General features: G+C 42.4%; 2 protein-coding genes across 3 annotated transcripts in view; one reads left to right on the top strand and one right to left on the bottom strand.

Moving 5' to 3' along the window:
• Nucleotides 1-743: 743 nt before the first annotated feature.
• TMEM43 (transmembrane protein 43) lies at nt 744-16,381 on the bottom strand. Its single transcript, XM_019504915.1, has 12 exons — nt 16,284-16,381; nt 14,665-14,814; nt 13,099-13,233; nt 12,095-12,189; nt 10,214-10,263; nt 8,566-8,635; nt 6,839-6,909; nt 6,282-6,403; nt 5,151-5,225; nt 4,956-5,057; nt 3,224-3,341; nt 744-2,073 (listed from the first exon to the last, which is right to left on the bottom strand). The coding sequence occupies exons 1-12, from the start codon at nt 16,293-16,295 to the stop codon at nt 1,871-1,873; spliced, it is 1,203 nt and encodes a 400-aa protein (XP_019360460.1). The 5' UTR covers nt 16,296-16,381; the 3' UTR covers nt 744-1,870.
• Nucleotides 16,382-16,469: 88 nt separating this feature from the next.
• Nucleotides 16,470-18,331, top strand: part of CHCHD4 (coiled-coil-helix-coiled-coil-helix domain containing 4) — a 23,175-nt gene continuing 21,313 nt past the window's right edge. The window contains exon 1 of one of the 2 annotated variants that reach the window (XM_019504916.1): nt 16,470-16,740. In XM_019504916.1, coding sequence (XP_019360461.1) covers nt 16,719-16,740 — 22 coding nt within the window. In that variant the 5' untranslated portion in view covers nt 16,470-16,718. Of the gene's footprint in view, nt 16,741-17,070; nt 17,105-18,331 lie in introns of those variants that run through there. The other variant, XM_019504917.1, reaches the window with a different exon arrangement.

Raw genomic sequence — 18,331 nt, forward strand, 5'->3', positions numbered from 1 at the left:
CCCCCCCCCATTTACAGTACATGAATGCAAGTGTTTTCTCAAGCTTGGAAAGCAGAAACACATTTTTTCCCCAGAGAGATGCACACAACTCTCCATTAGACACACACACTGAAAGACATGCTCCAGAGGTTCAGGGACAGGCATGAATTCTTCAAGTCTCTTTATAGCCCCGTAGTTTCTATTCTGACTATTTGCATATCAACAGCAACCTTAGCAACAGGCTGCCCATCCAACGGTGCCTATACACATGCAGTGAAGCTACTCCAGTTACAGTGTGTTGGAGCAAATTTGATTGATTGAGTCTGCTGGAGCATAATAATTATCATGCTGGAAGAAGTGGACGCTTTAATTAAAGCCACCATTTTTCAGTGCAGGGATGCTGATACACGTGGTGCCCTGGATGCTTTAATTAAAGCGGCTCTTGGAGCCACTAATTAAAGTGCCCCTCCTTTCCCTACCCCCGAGCACATGTACAAACACTTCAAGTGCTTTCACTGGGACAGAATAAGGCCCTAGGAATTTGAAATTGAACTGACAATGTTTGAATGCCTACAAAAATAGAAGGATGCTCCTTAACTAAAATTTGTTCAAGAAAATTGGGGAAAGCCCATTACCTAAACTCTTCCTTTACTTTTTTAATACCATTTTTGTGCTAAGAAGGACGCAGATATGGCCACAGCCAAAAAGCTAGGCAAACCACTTGGAGCTTTATACCCTCTTTAAAAATAGTATAGAATTGTTTCTAATCACAAGTACTTTTGAAAGCAGAAAACTGTAAACATGAACATGAGGTTAATTATGGAGTTATTTTGTGTCCCACCATGAAATAAAACTCACGATTTATTTAGGTTTACAAAATTTAAAGATTAAGCAGGATTACTTTGAAGGATTTAAATCTCAAGGAAGAAGTTATCTGTTTGCTTTGCAAATGCAGTGGTGAGGTGTTTAACTCTTTAATCCAGATTTTGGCTTTCATGACATAGCATAAAGTGAAATGGAGTGTTTTCATTGCCTTCACGAAGTAAAATACACAGCACACACATACTGTATAAAGTGGCAAACAACGTGTAGGAGTACATACTAAGTTTGACAAGTTTTGCTTCAGGATCTGAGGTTTCTACCCCTTTCCCCACTTCCTCCAATAAAGAGGTGGAGGACGTTAACAGATGGAATTTAAAATTACTTTCAAGCTCCATCCTCTCTCCACAAAAAGATGATACTAGTGATCTTGGGTGCAAAAGCTGAGACCATTTAGTCTGTTTAGGGTCCTGACTTTGGAAAGGACCTTGTCCAGCGTGTTCTGAAAATCAGGTACCTTTAAAAGTCATCTCAGCTGACTGGCCATGATCCAATTTATATTTTTTAAAAACCCTTGGTTCAAGCAAGCCTTATGCCTATTTTTTCTCTAATTACTGAAAACCAAGAGTCTAACAGCTTTCATATGTATGTAAAGTTGCTTTTGTATATTAACACACCTTTTTTTTGCAATGTACACACCTACATGCGAGAAAGTGAGATAGGAAGGTACACAAACATGCTAAAGACTGCAAGTTGTAGATTACATGATAAAACTTGTCCATTGGGAGATTATACTCACCTGCCTCATTTAAAGAGGCCGGCAAATGCTTGTTTAGAGGCAAATACTGCTTCTCACCCACTCCAGACTTTTTAATTCAATTTCACTGACTTACTACAAATCAGTAGCCTGTAGAATTGCATTTTTTTGTGCTTGTGTGTTAAGTGAATAAACAATTACACCCAACTGAGCTCTTTGGTGATGTGCCTTAAGCATGTTGTAATAGCTTGAAACCTCATGCACTAGGCTTTACAGACTCCAGTGCAAAGAGAGCAAAAAGGAGCTCTTCCATCTTCATTGGTGTTTTTTTGCTTGAACTCGGGATTTGGCAATTACAATAGGAACTGCAGACAGCAATGCAATCATCAAAGCCCACAGAGGACGGTAGAAGAGCCACCCCACGGAGATGGTCAGCAGGGACAGAGAGGTGGCTATGCAGAAGGCAAAGGCTTTCAGGCCAATATTAACCAGATCTCTGACAACAGGAAACCAATCCACTGTGGTAGGGAAGAAAATGAAGAAAGAAGCATGTGACAATGCAATCATTTATAAGATTTTATATTGCCAAAAGACTGGGAAATGACACCCAAAATTATCAACTCTAGGTGAATGGAAAGACTCCCATTAACATCAACTAATACTAGACAGTGCCTACATAAGATCTCAAATCACTTCAGGCATTATTGAAACAAGACTCCACTTCTCAGGGAGGCAAGCAAGGAGCACTGACTCGCCTGCTATCTGAAGAGTGGGACAAAGACAAGTTCAGTGCCTTGTGCAAGAGAGCTGGAACCCAACTGTGATTTCCACAAGGCCTGTCCCATTATAACTAAAGATAACCCTTGTGCTGATGGACAATAAACATGCATGAAAGGGTTACAGAAGGCAAGAAATGTTTCAAAGTGTTCACATTTCGCTCCAGACCAGAAACTGCATTTGTTTTATGGAAAATTCGGTCCAATTCTGCAGACATCTCTCATAGTGTAATACTTTTCCAGAGAGTCTATTTCAGAACAAGTAACTTTGGACTCAAGTTGATGCAAGTTTGATGCAACAAACAACTTTCACCAAATTTACTGCATCACACTTTCCTCAGTCTAAGCTAAGAGCAAATTGGAAGTCCTGTTTTTGTTGTCTGTACTGCACCCACCCAGCACAATAGTCCTGTGGTCCACGTGGTTCGGGAATGGGGGCTCTAGATACTGCAATACAAATAATGAAAGACTTAAGGTACATGGCAGCTCTGTATGCAGATAGCAGCTAGTCAGGCTTTGCAGCATGGGGTAGGACTTCTAATCATCTGCACCAGTTGTGCTCTCAGTTTCTAGCTTTAGTAAGTGCATGGCCAGGGTCCACTGGGGACTAGACTATGAGGCTAGACTGAAACATGACTTAGGCCAGAATTTAAAAGCAGATGGGTGTACACTGCAAGACTTCACTCAGAATTCACCTGTCCATTAAGCAAGCATTCAGATCTCGATTTTGGTTCTGACCTCTGTAGATGTAGAGGTCGACTGCAAAATTCAGATTCAGATCCAAATTCCAAACCCCCAGAATCCAATTCCCATGTAATGATCATCTGGCCCCAAGGGTTTGAATTCAGGTCTTACCTTTAAACCAATTTTTAATAAAAAAAAAAAAACATACCCAAGGTATAAAGAATTCGGGTCATGAGGTTGATGCCAACAAACATGGCAAGCCAGCCTGCTGCACGAAGGCCCCAGGTCTTCATGATGTTACTCTCATGTTCTTTCTGAAAGACCTCCTGAAATACAAACATAGTTACACATTTCCAGTTTCTAATTTTCCTTCAGGTTTCCACTCCTGCCGTTTCTAGGGCCTTAAAATGTGCCTCTCCTGTTCAGAATGCAATGCTTTTGAACAGCTATGTGCATGTTTACAGCACTTTCAGTGATTCATAGATCTATGGGTTATCAGTTATCACAGAAGCAGCCCAATAGGTTACCAAAGAATCCAAAATGCAGCAAAAAAGGTCAAGAGTGCTTCTGTTGATCACAAAACATTCTGTCACCCTTTGCAATGTGAGGACAAGTGGGAAGTGCTCAATTTCACTGCTGAGCAAACACTCCAAAGCCTTTACTTTTCAGATTCAAGAAAACACTATTTCCTTAAAAATAAGTGTAACACCTATGAATAAATTGCTGTGTTCTCATTCCTTATCAGAATTAACGTGGTACAGTAAGTAACAGCATTGCTATAGCAGGGATCAGATGAGCCAAACTTTTTTGTGTAATAAAGCTATGAGTATGCTTTACTGGATCTGCATTTGGACCCAAATAAAGCAAAGATTTTGCTTTTAAGTAAAGAAGATTTTACAGATCTGTGTGGACCCCATTAGTAGATTACATTCACAAAATTGTTTAGATGCCTGGGTCTGGTTAAAATGCCTCAGTGAAACATCTTTTGAGAAACTGCACTTGCAAGTTACACAAACTAAGGTCTAGGTACAATTGCTCTAAACTACATTGCCCCATTGGAAACTGGGACTCCATACATTAAAAATTTTAAGGTTCAGAGCTTGCCCCAAAACAAAAGTCAATACTTTTTCTCCTCTCTTTCCAGTATAGCCTGCAAACAAGAGCCAGTTCAACTGCTCTTGGGAACTCAAGTGAATTCTTGACATCCAGAATCTTTGCAGCAGGGCATGAAACAATCACTAATGACAACCAACTTGCCAAGAAAGTAAATGAATCACCAAGTTGTCAGAGCATGCAGGATATATTAGAGTGCACTTAAGTTGCCTTAGGGTTCACCAGTCAGCTAGACTAGCAATAAATGCATTTCAAACCCTTAGGTCTGTAATAAAGGGGTGAGAGAGAAGAATCCCAGGCTTTGCTTAATTAAAAACTAACTTTTTAAAATATAACCTTTAGAAAGTATTTGAGGGATCATGCCACAATCAGAGCCTGCCAAAAAAGCCTTTCATACTCAAGAGAGAGATGAGAGTCAGTAGCAGAAGGAAGTTATTTTGCATAGTAACTTTAGCTACAAATCATGCTTTAATGACAAAATGAGCAGGGATTAAACAGTCCAACTAGGTACGGCAAATGTAAACAGACAGGATTTACATTCTGCTGAGACATAATAGGCATATTCAACCACTTGGGGATTAAGAAGGTGGGTAACAGGCTCACAATTTAAAGTAGGCTATAGCATCTTTCCCTTGAACAATAAAATTAGAGGCAGGAGAGGCAGTACTCGGGCCAGATTTCCCCACCCAGTGGGAGGACTGAAGGAGGAAGATACATGCTACCCAATTTCTCCTGTGCAATGAAAGACTAAGGGAAAGGCAACTCACTGCCCAGCTTGTTGCTGTCCTCTCTCATTTCAGAGTTAGCTAGTGTCATAAGTAACTCACCTCAGCAGAGAGATCCCCAACATATAGAATTTGCAGGACCTCTCCAGACTTGGTCTGATATGGAACCAACTGCTCCCCTCGCTGACGAGCAATCACAGTTACCTTATAAAAGAGGCAGAAAAAAAGTTAAAGAGCTTTGTGCGTGCCAGCACCAGGGCATAAATGGGCAAATTAGGGGAGAATCTGAAGATTTACCATATCTGCTGGGCCCATGTGAGGGTCATCTCCACTCAGACCTGCATAGAAGAATGAAACTCGAAGGTCTCCCACCTGGAAACAAGGGAAAAACCACCAGAAGTTAATAGCAGAATCACTTTGAGAAGATTCCCTATGAAACTATTCTTTATGAGGCATTTCCAGGTTGCAACACTGCCTAAAAGTTTTGTACTGCCAAAAGAGATGTTTATATAGGGTTCCTGCATGTTCCCCCACCCCCCAGGCTGAGGGGTGTACAGCACAGCGCAAGGCTCAAAATGAGAGTGCACCCTGACCCATTTTTCAGCAATCCCACCATATGTATGGGAGTCCAGCAATGCCAGGAGTGTTCCACCTCACTTCCCTTTCATTAAGGAGAACTGCGTGAGCTACCAGAGCCTTGGCTTATTTTTCTGCTATAATCTACTCAGCTGCTTGGAACAGACCTTGAAACTTGCACAGACCAGTGAGACACAGATGAAACCCACTTCTGCTAGAGCAGCAGTAGCACAAGTCCCACTTCTTTTTATTTACTAGCCTGCCAATCTAACATGTAAAAAAAGATGCTCAAGGACAGTAAAGGATGAATCAGAGGGTGCCCATGCACGAGCACTGAGGCTGCTCTGACGCACTCAAATTCCAGCGCATCGGAGCAGACTTGATTGAGTCTGCTGGAGCATGGCAATTGCCGTGTTCCAGCAGCCTCCTGCCTCTCATGTATCAGCATCTCTGTGCTCAAAAATGGCAGTGGGGGTACTTGAACTAAGGCTCAAACAAGGTTCAGTTCCAGCACGCCTGCTGCCATTTTTAAGTGTGGGAAAACTGATACACGAGTTGTGGTGCCACTTAATTAGAGCAGCTCTCGGAGCCACTCTAAAGTGCAGTGCACCCCCCAACCTGGAGCATGTGTAAAAGTGGCCATAAGTTTCTCAGCTATACAAAAATGAATCACCAGCATTAGCCTTTCAGCAAGGAGTTGGATCCTGTATGACTGCTCAGCTCACCCACCTTCTATTTTTTATGGATATGACATTTCTAGGTAGCTTGCAAGGCCATGCCTTTCATTTTAAGTCTGTCAAGCAGATTTCAATTGCAGCAAAGAAAAACTAAGGCAAAAACCCTTCATCTTACTTCTGGACGCCTGGGGTTCTCGCTATGGTAAAAGTAATTGCCTCCTCGGGTAACATCTGCATGTGGATCTTCCAGGTTTGACAGGCTCATCTGCTTGAAGTTGTCTATTTTGTCAATAAGACCTGAACAGAATAAAGAAGCAAAACTAGGTCTCAAGTAGCACATTAACCTACATTCCATTTCACTATCTCTTCATGGCCAATTTAGGGACTGCCATTCCAAAAAGTAATGAGCAAAACTCATCCGATTTGGGACCTGTGAGCACAAAGCACTCATGAACATGAGTCGTCAGTGCGACAAAATGATCAGTAAAGCTAACCGCACTTTATCACGCATTGGCAGGTGCATGATGAACAGGTCCAGAGAGGTGATACTTCCCCCTTTATGCGGCATTGGTCAGGCCAGAGTTGGAGTAGTGTGTCCAGAGGAGGGGGGTCAGACTCAATGATCTACTAAGGTCCCTTCCAACCCTAACATCTATGAAAGTTATTATACCCAAGACCACCCAGTCTTGCTGTCATATCATTCACATACAAAGCCATGCACACATTTCTTACCTTTGGAAAGAAAGAACTTGCCCACCTGGACATCAGGAGCAGTCACAGTGAAAGATTCCACAGCCATAGCACTGGGGGACAGAAATAGTTTCTATAAAAATTCTAGCATTATGGACATATTTGTGATCAATAACAGATAATAAAAGATCAGTGAAGTAGTGATGCAAATCTGAGTGCAAGAGTACCAAAAAGTTAAATAGCTGGTGCAATGTAAAAAATACCAGGGGCTCACATTCTATGTTAATGGTGCCAGCAATGGACTTGGATGAATAAAAAGGACCACTATAAACATCTAGTCTGGCCTTCTGCATAATACCGGCCTAGTATTTTTATTATAAGCTTCATGAAGGAGTCACAGATCTAGTTCTGCTAGAGTTCAGAAAGTTATCCAACCTCAATGTAAAGACCACATATGATAATTAAATCACTCACATTCCTAGGTAAGTTGCATCAGTAGCTAAATTATCCCCATTGCTAGAAACAATGGTATATTTCTTTTAGTTCTCAAAGCGTTTAATGTCAGCTGTTAAACACGAGAACTTGTTTGCTTTTGCTAAATTAAAGTGCTCTCTATTGTAAATCTTTACTCCATGAAGCCATTTCTAGCCCATGATCAAGTTACCAAAGTCCTAGTTCTGCAACCTTTAAACCCATACTTAATTTTGCTGTCACAAGTAATCCTATTGATTACACACAGCAGTAAATTACGTGCAAAAACATTTGCAGGATCAAATTGCAAGATAAACTAATATTTGCATATATTGGTTTAGAGGGTCTTATCTTTCACACAAACTGTCACCCAGCTTTTAGGGATCTCTTGTGCACATTAACTCTAATAAGGGAAAAATGCATTTTGATTTGTTTTGTCTTGTTTTCTGACCAGGTATTTGATTATTTTTATTGCCCAGAGCATTATTAGTTAGAAATACACAACATTTTTTAAAACAAAGTTCTAGTTATGTGAAAGCCCTAAAGCCCTGAGGGGAACCCCCCCCCCCCAAAAAGCACCTCAGGATCTAAAAGGTCCTGCAAATTCCAAAATTCTCCTGTTCTACAACCTGATCTCTGTCCTTCCACTGATCTTACTTACACAAGGCAAATCTTCATTGCATTCCTTGACATGCCACTAGAAAATACTCAAATACTATGGTGAGTGGCAGTAAAAATCTGTATTTTTTTTTATTATTATTCTATTGTAGTCAAAATACAACAGTAGGGAGTAATTAAGTTACTAAATTACATTTTGGAGAGGACAAGACATTCAAATCCATGATCTGGCATACACTCTTGTCAAGAGAGATGAGCACACAATGCATCTGGCGTGACAATCACAAAGGGTGCCGTTCTGTTTTTGTACTTTTAATAGTTCCTAATCACACTAATGGATTAGGAAAGTTGGAAAAGGACTTCTTGGTTTTCACACTTGGAGGCAGTACAGTCCAGAAGCACAAGATTTATGACTGGAAGGGAGAAAGATGCCACTTGCTAATCGTAATTAATTATATACAAACTTAATCCTGGCTGCATTACTGGTTCATTTCTGAGCACTTCCCGTTTGTGCTTCCTCAGAGTGAAAACTGAAAGAAATTCCTGTGGAAACAATGTATTCTCTATCTCACCATGCTACAAGGATTAGTTAGTGTCTCCATCACCCCCCACCCACACTTTATCTGATCAAAGATATTGTATTACAGGAGTTGGGTTGAATTTGTTTTGGGGTGAATTACCTTGGATTTTTATGTCCAATCTCTTGATCAAAGTTTTTACTGTTCACAATTTCCAATTTCCATTCAGTGTCTAAGGAAAAGATAGAGGTTGGAGAGAAGAAAAAAAGGAATGACAAGTTAGACAGGTTCTACTTAACCAGCAGAAAGAGAGAGAGACATTTTAAACCGAACTTACACTTGCAGATATGCACTTTATATCATATGCATGTTTTAAAGGGTGCTTAAAGTACACTTCAACTGTTGTCTCATGGGGGGGTGGGAGTCTAGAGAAAGAATGATGGAGTGAAATTCTGGCTGCACTGAGTTCAGTGGGAGTTTTGGACTTTACCACTGGTGCTCCTCAGTGAACGAGTTACACCTGGCTGAGGGCAAGATACAAGTTCTGTTGCAACCAGATGGCTCAATGTGGTGAAGCAGCAGACAGATGTTTGCTGCTGTATGTATTGCAATGTTTTACTGCTGCCTTCACCACACAGGGGAACCTCTTGAGATTCTCAATATGGGTTCCAGCAGCTTCTTTATGATACACATCCTCTTCATGCAGTTCACCTGCAAAGTAAGAGCTGTACATGCTTCCCTGGACAGACACAGACAATGGCAGGTATCTTTTTTAGGGGCAGTGACGATGCTAGCAGGGCATACTCTATCAGTCTTATGGGCTTTTGTATTCGCTTTTACTGCAGAACTGCTCTGTTAGCTCACAGCCACCAGTTCTGTTCCCAATACATTTCCATGCTACAGAGCCCTGTATTCCACTGAGCTGATGGCATTTTTATAATTATACCCATGGATTGTTAAAGCACACAGGCATGTAATGTGGGCATGCAATCAGGGATAAGTGAGGCCGAGAGGCTAATCTGCAGAGATGCGATGACTCAGAGCATTTGTTTTCTGCCACTGGGTAGATCAAAATAATCCTCTCTTCTGCTGTTGCCAGAAAAGCATCTGGCAAAAAGCACAACACATATCAAAATACAAAGGCATTCAAGACACTGGTATTTCAACTGTTCATGCTGGTACCTGAACAATATTTACTTGCTCATATGGGTGGAAGCACACATGCCACTTCTCCCAGGTCTCTTCCCTACAATTATACAACACTGAAGACTTTGGGTGATCTTGAATTCCTAACACAAAGATTTGCTTTTGCATTTACTCTTGAATGGGCTAGTTCTGCTCCAATCTCAACTGTCTTAAGGAACCAAGGCCTGCCAAGGGAGCATGGCTTAGAACCCTTCTCCCATTCACAGTGCCATGGCAAGGAAGTTTGGTACCTGGGGCAAAGCCTGCCATGGCAGCCCACCCTTGCCCCGTGCACAGATCCAGGGGACCCTTCCATGATTGCCTGGGAGTGCATGCAGTGGTGGGAGCTGCCTTCCCTCCATCCCCACACCACCCAGACAAGCCGCTTGTGGCTCCATCCTGTGCCCCGCCCCAGCTGGGCAGCACCTGTTGGCACCCCTTCGCTTCAGTGCCTAGGGCAGGCGCCCCGCTCGCCCTCCCCTTGCTACAGCACTGCCCATTCCTCCAAATGTGTTTTCACTCTTCTTGGCAGACCACCATAGAACTCCCTTTCAAATCAGCATGGAAACTCAGTTTCCACTTCAAAAGAAACAACTGATTTTGTATCAAGTAATGATTAACTTACTATATGAATACCTTGTTTCTTTCTTAATTTCACCATTCTCCTCATATTCTCTGCAGGAGAGAGAAGAAAAATAGCAAAGAGGTCAATAACTTTGCACAGAGCTCAGAGAAAACCAAGTAAAATGCAAATGGTTATATCTTGAATGGAATTAAACTTTCCCTAAGCCTTGAATTCTTAATGAAGAGGTTGTAGTTCTGAGAGCATGAGGGAAAGGTTACAAACATTTTGGATGGCAACCATCTTTTCTTGTACCATATTACTGAAGAGAAGGCAAGTCTGAAGTAGACTGGGGTGAAAGTGATGGAGAACTTTTTTTTTAAACCAGGAAGCCTGCTATTAACATAAGCAAATTAAAATTGGAAAGCCGTTTTCTGCATCTTCATTATTCGCCAGAGAAAGTATGTGCGCGCACTAGGATACAATGCAGCTTGGAAAACTGAATTTTGACGTGACCTCTTCCAAGAAAAAGAAAATCATCAATTAATTTTCTCTGTCCTGCTTACATGTGTAGAGAGCAATTATGTATATTTTTCTTCTCTTCATCCTCCTCCAAAAAGATAGAAAAAAAACTTTGATTTTCATCAATTCCAACTGTCTGAAAGTTGGAGGGGAGGCAGCAACATTGAAGTTTACCTGTAACCTTCTAAAAATTATGTGAATGCCTGTGGATCCATGTTTACTAATTATACTAACTTAAACAGTAAAGGCAAATAATATTTTGCTGTTATATTACACCTGTCAATCAAACAGGTAAGAGTGGATTAAAACTCCTGGTCCCATGGAAGGAAGACAGGCATTTGGAAGACTACAGGTAAACTTGGCTCAATTGGCTCAATGTTGCTGGGGTACCCCAAAACTTCCAGGCAACTGAAATTGCTAGAAATTATTTTAATACTATTTGTGGGGGGAGGGAGAGCAGGGAAAAAACAAAACAAAATGCTAATGGATTATCCACAAATTAGGTACTTTTTTCCTCCCAGTTGTACAGGAGTTTTATACACATGAATGCAGTAATACCGAGAAAATTAAAGATTTGTCCAAAGTCACATACCAACTTACTGGCTGTTGGCAGATCTGAGAATAGAGTCCACGCCTCTGTTCCAAGCTGTAGGTCATTAACTGCAACAGTGTAAACACTACTTCAAAACATTTCCATTTCTATTAGGTAACAGGTATTAGCTGGACAGTTCGGATTTAATACTGGTACTTATTACAGATTTCCATTTTATACTGTACAGTTTATTTGGTCTTCTAAGAAAGCAATTGGCCCATGGATTTATGTTTTTGTTTTAATTTTAAATATTTTATTTATTAAAAAAAGAAAGTAAAAATACTTAGATGGAGCAGAGCTCACAGCGTATGATGGAGTCAATTCAACAGATTTGTGGACTATTATGAAAATTTAAGGCTCTGGATTCTCTTGACATTGCTTGTACCAGAACAGTGATGGAGACGAGAAGGTAAAGGCTGAGCTGCAGCTGTGGCTTTTAAGCAGGCTGAAATAGAGCTAAATGAGGTAAGGCAGTGGCTGTAAGTTGTTACATCCTCTTGGAGGTCAGGGGGTGGGTGGGTGATGTTAGAAGGGTTTGTTCATTGTGTTCTGACCCTGCAAGGGGGTTCACCTGCACAAATCTGGGGTCATAGGAAAAAAAAACAAAAAGAAACCTGCACAGAAAACTAAACAAAAGCTTGTGAAATTCCAAGGGTCACAGAGCAAATAAGGCGGAATCCCAAGGTTAAATCCCAAGGCTGTCACATAACAAATAAGTTACATGAAAAAGTTTATCCATCAACCAGTCTATCTTCCTTAAATTTAAGCAGTATGTTGGTAAAGTCAAAAAACTAAGTTCAGAACAGAGCCTTAAAGCAGCAGCGACTTACTTGGAGTCTTCATATTCTACCCACTGGTACATTTCTACATTACGTTTGAGCTTGACAGCCTGGATGGAAAGCCCATAGCTGGGATCGAACAAAGGCTGTTAAAATACAAACACACACAATTCAACATAAAAATACCTGCATATTTTTGCTAGCAAAGTTGATCTGTTCAAGTTTATGTTGGGGAAATCATACTTCATTATGCCACAAAAGGGATTTCATGGAAATGTTTTCACTTCAAAATGTTAAAAAAGAAAAAAGAACAAAAAACTCTCAAGACCCAAAGTTAATTTTAAAAAGTGGAGTAATGAAGCAATGCATTAGAAACAGTATAATTCTGCACTACTGCTGCGTATCTTTTTTCAGAGGATTTTTAAGACCTCTATTTATGTTAATTATACTTTCCATAGCCACGTGAATAAAAGGAAATGTGCACATTGGGTGGGTAATCAAATTTCACTCTGGTACAAATGATGAAATTCCATGAAGTTACTGATATACCAGCAATGGATGCAGTATAAAAAGTCTTGGCACAGGAGGGAGTGCATGATATCTATTTAGCGCAGTGATAAATTTGGCCTGAAGAAACTGAGACAAGTTTGTGGAAAGGACAACCAGGTGTCCTGGCTCACCATCCCTTACTCAAGGCATTTAACCATGCTTGAACAGATTTAAAATGAACCCTTTGTCTTCTCTGCTGGTCATTATTTCATCATGACATGCCTTGCAAAAAGAACTGAGCACAACATAATTATATCTGATACAACAAGATGATGCAGTTTCCACATCAGATCCTCAAGTCTTTGCATCTTTCTGAATGCAATGACAACTCCCAAACACACACTACAGATGTGAGGAAGAAATGAAAACATCAACATACTCAGGTAGGGCATGTTTAGATCCCAAAGTATTTCTGCATATCAAGTATGCCTGGTTTTAACTGACAGAAGAGCTTTCCATTCCCTCAATTTATGCTCTAATTTTTGGCCACTATTTTTTTTACTTGCCTTTGATGTTGCAAGGGCACCAGACAAATGCACTAGTTTCCCCTCATTCTGTTGAGACACGGTGTGTATGTTGTCAAGAGGAATTACAACAGACAAGCCCTCATCAAGAGAGGTGGCTGTCTTCAAAGCTCGTCCCTGCAGTCAATTAAAAGAGAATACAATGAAAAAAAAATGAGGAAGAATCTTGAATTAACCAATGAACCAACCAGGAGACTATGTAACAGATTCCACAAAACGCTAGCACGATCAGGCACATGGCATAAAACATCTGTACTTTGTTGTTTCAATCTTAATGCCCAATTTTTACTCAAAAGAACAATACTTCTTCATGCAACTTAACAACTAAAGTTAATGTACATACTCACCAGCACATTTTTCCTACCATGATACCCTAAAATTATTTTCTTCCTTTTCACCGTACTCACTAATGATAGTATGGATGCTACTATGGCGTTATTTTACCATACAATTATTTTGACTGGTTGATAATATTCCCTTCCTTAAGTTCAGGTTATTGCTCTTTATGCTACGCACTTTTGTTTGAGATAGCAAGAATTCTTCTTCTTCCTTTATGTAGCATGGTAGAAGCTTTTTGTTTTCTGGATGAAGCTCTAAAATTTCACCAAATTCTGCCTCCACTCCAAGATTTCCAGTCAGATCAGACTAAAAATACTTTCAGGATAAAGGAAGGCCTTAATCCTGCAAACTCTTATGCACATACTTAGGTTTACTAGCATGAGTAGCTCATTTAATTCTGGAAGATGTATTACGAGTAGTAAAGTTGAGCGCCCGAGTATCTGCAGAATCAGAACTAAAATTAGCCTCAAATTAAAACAAACAGTTTGAGACTACAGTATTAAATAACCTCTAGTATAGCTAATTACTCAGTTTTGTGGAGATTAAACTAGCTTTACACACTTACAATATAGTTCAGATAAGTTCTAACAGTTTTCTGAGCAAGTATGGGAAAGATGGGAATGTAAAAACAAGGTTTTAGGAATATGGTTGCTTGCTTACTTGTGGCTACTGTTTGTTTTGATACAAGTGAAGCAAGTCAACTAGAGTACTAAATCTATAGCCTCCCCCTATGCAATAGTACAACAGAATAATTAATTCCCTTTGTTGTACAAAAGGGGGAAGCGACTTACACAAGAGGCACTTGCACATAAAAGCCATGTGCAAGTCCATGTAATGCTCTTCCAGTTCCACTTGCCACCTAATATTTATTCTTTCTTCCCCGTATTCCATTGCTTACTCTGGATGTTCTTGTCACTTCCCTTCACAGTTAGTTCTGAAAAACTCTCATAAACAGCTCTCCTATCCAAAATCCTACTCCTCTATTATGTTTCCAACTCAACCAGCAATAGGATTCAGGCTCTTCCCATATGTTCCACCTTTCTTGCATATGAATTAATAACAAAGCTTAGGGGACAGCCCGAATACTTTGCAGTTGACATTACAAACACTCAGGTAAGAAAGAGTTTGACTCGAAGTGCCATAGACTCGAGACATACAGGAAAACATTGACTTGACATGCAATTTATATGCCAGCGCTGCTTCACATACCTCATTGGTAAAAAGCACGTAGAAAGAAAGGGAAAATAACACAAAACCAATCAGCATCCCCCCAGATGTCTCACTGAGCCTCTCCAGGAACCCTGGTTTGGGCTCACTGGTAATTTTAACATGTTCTTGTTTGCTGCTTGTGTCAGAGACCTGTTAATGGAAAACAAAAATGAAATGTTAGAGACAGCAAACTGGCATGTATGCATGGGAGGATCCATCAAGAAACATGTAGGAAATTTCTAATGATTATCAGTATAACATGATATATTGTAACTCCTACAACCACAAAACCACTTGGGGAAGGATCAGACGTTTAGTTTAAAATGAGGCACCCCCTGGTTTAGACTCTCTCTGTTAAATGTTGCCTTATCTTGTTTTCGTTACATTTTTGTATGTATATCAGAAGTAATAAGTGTCAGTGCATTAGAAAAGCAGGTTTTGGTCCAGTGCTGCCTTTAAAGCTTCCTGGGCTACAAGTTAGTAAGCCTGTGTCCCACATTTGAATCTTAGGAACATAATTGCCATTTACTGAGTTAAACCATAGATCCATCTTGCCCAGTCTCCTGTATCACATAGTGGCAGAGAGCAGAGACTGAAAGGAAGAGTGAACTGGGCCTGACCAAGGTCTTTTCCCCCTGTTCCTCCCTCACTTGCAGCCTCCAGCATTTAAGGCCCAGCAAGTTCTGATTCAGAGGCTGTGCCCGTCAGTCCCATGGTCGGTAGCTACTGATGTCCCTTTCCTCCAAGGATCTGTCCAATTCCTTTTTGAATGTGGCTAAACTGTCACCTTCCACATCAGATAGCAACGAGTTCCACATTTTAATGATGCGCTGTGTGAAAAAGCTTTTGTTAGTTTTCAACTTACTACCGACCAATTTCATTTTGTGATCCCTAGTTCTTGTATTGAGAGAGAGTAAATAATAAATCCTTCTCTTCACCGTTTTGTAAGCATCTCTTTTCTAAGCTGACTAGGCCTCATCTCTTTAGTCTCTCCTCATACGGAAACCCCTCCACGTGGCTAATCATCCTTGTTGCCCTTCTCTAGTCCTAGAGCAAGTTGTGCTCCTGGAGCCTGTACTGCAGATAAGTGGAGCTGTGGACAAGAGAACACATTTGACTTTGCTGTGAATGGAGCAGCGCGGTCAACCTTTCCGGCAGGAGGGTGAGGGCCACCGAGTCATCCCGAAGCAGCACTCCAGTCCCTTCCTCTGCCTGTTCTGCAGCTCTGCCCTGTGCTCCCAGCCTGACCTGCCACTCGGCTTTCTGCTGCCTGCCCTGCTGCTCCACTTTCCACACGGGCCCGACCTGCTGCTCCGCTCCCGTGTCCTCAGTCCTGAGCCCACAACCTAACTTGCCGCTCTGTCTTGTGCTCCCTGCCTCCAACTTGACCTGCTGCTCTTTCTGCTCCCAGCCAGACCCTGCAGCTCTGCTCTGCACTCCCAGCGCCTGGCCCAGCCCTGCTGCTCTGCTCCTTGCCCTGTGCCCGCCCCCAGCCTGACCTGCTGCTTCTCCTGCCTCTAGCTGCTCCCAGCCCCGACCCGCCGCTCTGCTTTCCGCTCCCAGTATCGCCCCCAGGGACAGACGGACACCCGGGGCCTTCGCCGCGGTGCACCACTTACGTTCCGCGACATTCTCCCGGGCGCGGGCGCTGCACGATGGCGCGGGGCATGCCGGAAATTGTAGTTTCGCGGCCGCGAGGCGCGCCGGGAGCCAGGCGGGCCGCGGGGCGTGCCGGGAAAGCGAATCCTGGCGCGGGCGGGGGAGAAGAGCGGCCCGCGCAAAGCATGCCGGGAGGGGCCGTTTGCAGCCGAGGGTGGCCACGAAAGTGCCTGCGCTTAGCTGCCGGCTGAACTCCCCCGGAACGGCGCTCAGCGTGCAGGAGCGGGGTGCTGGGTGCTCCCCAGGGTGTTCCCGCAGCACCTTGTGCCCCCCCTCTCGCTGCTTACCAGCAGGCAGTGTGGGGGCAGCCCGGGGGCCTTGCTTTCACAGCGTGGAGACCGGGCGGACTGGGCACCGGTGGGGTCAGGCGGCGCCCGGCGCGCGAATCCCTCACCATGTCCTACTGCCGGCAGGAAGGTGAGTCTCGGTGGGGGAGAAGATGCGTCCCGGTGGGGGAAGGGTGCCGCGGAGCAGCCTCGTTCCCGTCCGTGCTCTCGCGGTCCTTCGTGGCGCGTTACATGTAACGTGTGTCCTGGCCTGGCTGCGCGCGCAAGGGCGCCGTGAGCGGTGCCGCTGGCTTGGATGGAGAGAGCTCGAGGAGGTGCAGTGCCTTTATCGCTGGAGGCTCCCCAGGTCTAATTCACTCATCTAGCAGGGGGCTGCGACTGCACGTAACCGACATTGCGCGATTCACTGGTGAATCACGCTATAAACGTAGCCCAGGCACACGTACAAAGTAAGACTAGCCCTGAGCGTCAAGTAATGATCACACCATTAATAGGTGAATCGCGCTATAAACGTAGCCTGGCCCCACACAGAAAGTAAGACTGCCCACGCCACAAGTGCTTAGTAATTATTGCATAATTTAATTGGTGACTCGCACAATGAGTTTAGACCAGCCATGCTATAATAACTATCGCTCAATTAACTAGTGAATTGCATGTTGCATTTAGATCAGGAGAATTTCTTTGCTTTACATAGCCTTGAACCATCTTAATTCTTTCTTCGTAGTGTTTGCATCCTCAGATCCCTGTTCCTCAGTGATGTGAGCTTTGACCTTGGGTCACAGCAGGGTGTTATTGTGAGCACTAGAGGCCGAACCTCAGCTCTAGTTCCATAGACAGCTAAACTACGAAAATAAATCATTTTTACAGTTTTGACAAGTAGCAGTTGAGACTGCTGAAAAGTATTTTAGATTAATTACCATATAAGGAAGATATTTGCTAAAAAAAGACAGTTGTCCCTTGAAGGGCACTAATTCCTCTAGGTGACCTTGACAGTGGCATGCATGCTGAGGTTAATCAAATAAATGCTTTACTGCAAAAATTGTGTGGTGTTCTTAGCTGCTTTGTTCAGATTTGTGTAACTTGTCTGTGGTGATGTGGGAACATGGCTGCAACCAATTAGATATGTTATGGGACTTATATAAGCTTTCTCCTGCAGAGGAATATTGGACAAGATAAATGATGTGATGTGATACATCAGCTAACTTGTAAGAAATATTAGGTGTGTTTTGGGAGGGTGGGGTTTTGCATTCTAAACTTTATGCTATGTTGGCTAACTTTTTTAAAGAGACTTCAGAAAAAAATCAACAACTTTTTTTATGTGAAAGATCAGCCATTGAAACCTGGTTCTCTTCCCTTGAGTAGAGTTCCCATGGTAGGTGTTAGATAGCAATAGATAGCAATAGATGTTTTTAACAAGTATATGCTGTTTTTAATATGACTTCAACCTTTAAAATTCACCTTAAGTTGACTGAAGTAAATACACTTGAAATTTTAAAAATGTTTTAGCTATCTTACCTAGTGGTGCATCGATAAAGATTTTTTTTGGCTCATACCGATGGCCAATTATTAATCAGCTATATTGGCTGATACTGATCCAATAGTCAATGGGCAGCCTGGACGGTAAGCCTGTGGTGGGGAAGGAGTTGGGGTGGGGGGTGCAGATTGACACCCCCATGGTGAGGGAGGAAGTGGGGCTGGGGCAGGGGCAGGCATTGCCTAGC

This window comes from Gavialis gangeticus, unplaced genomic scaffold (genome assembly GCF_001723915.1).
Source record: "Gavialis gangeticus isolate Ggan-Ray unplaced genomic scaffold, GavGan_comp1, whole genome shotgun sequence".
In the NCBI taxonomy this organism is placed as follows: Eukaryota; Metazoa; Chordata; order Crocodylia; family Gavialidae; genus Gavialis; species Gavialis gangeticus.

Bases quoted from the DNA above. Each gene is read 5' to 3' on its own strand.
- TMEM43 (XM_019504915.1), bottom strand. The intron at 10,264-12,094 runs GTAAGTCGCTGC...TCTCTCCTGCAG, and splicing joins GTAGAATATGAAGACTCCAA to AGAATATGAGGAGAATGGTG. The intron at 6,404-6,838 runs GTAAGAAATGTG...TATTCTGTTCAG, and splicing joins CAAGTTCTTTCTTTCCAAAG to GTCTTATTGACAAAATAGAC.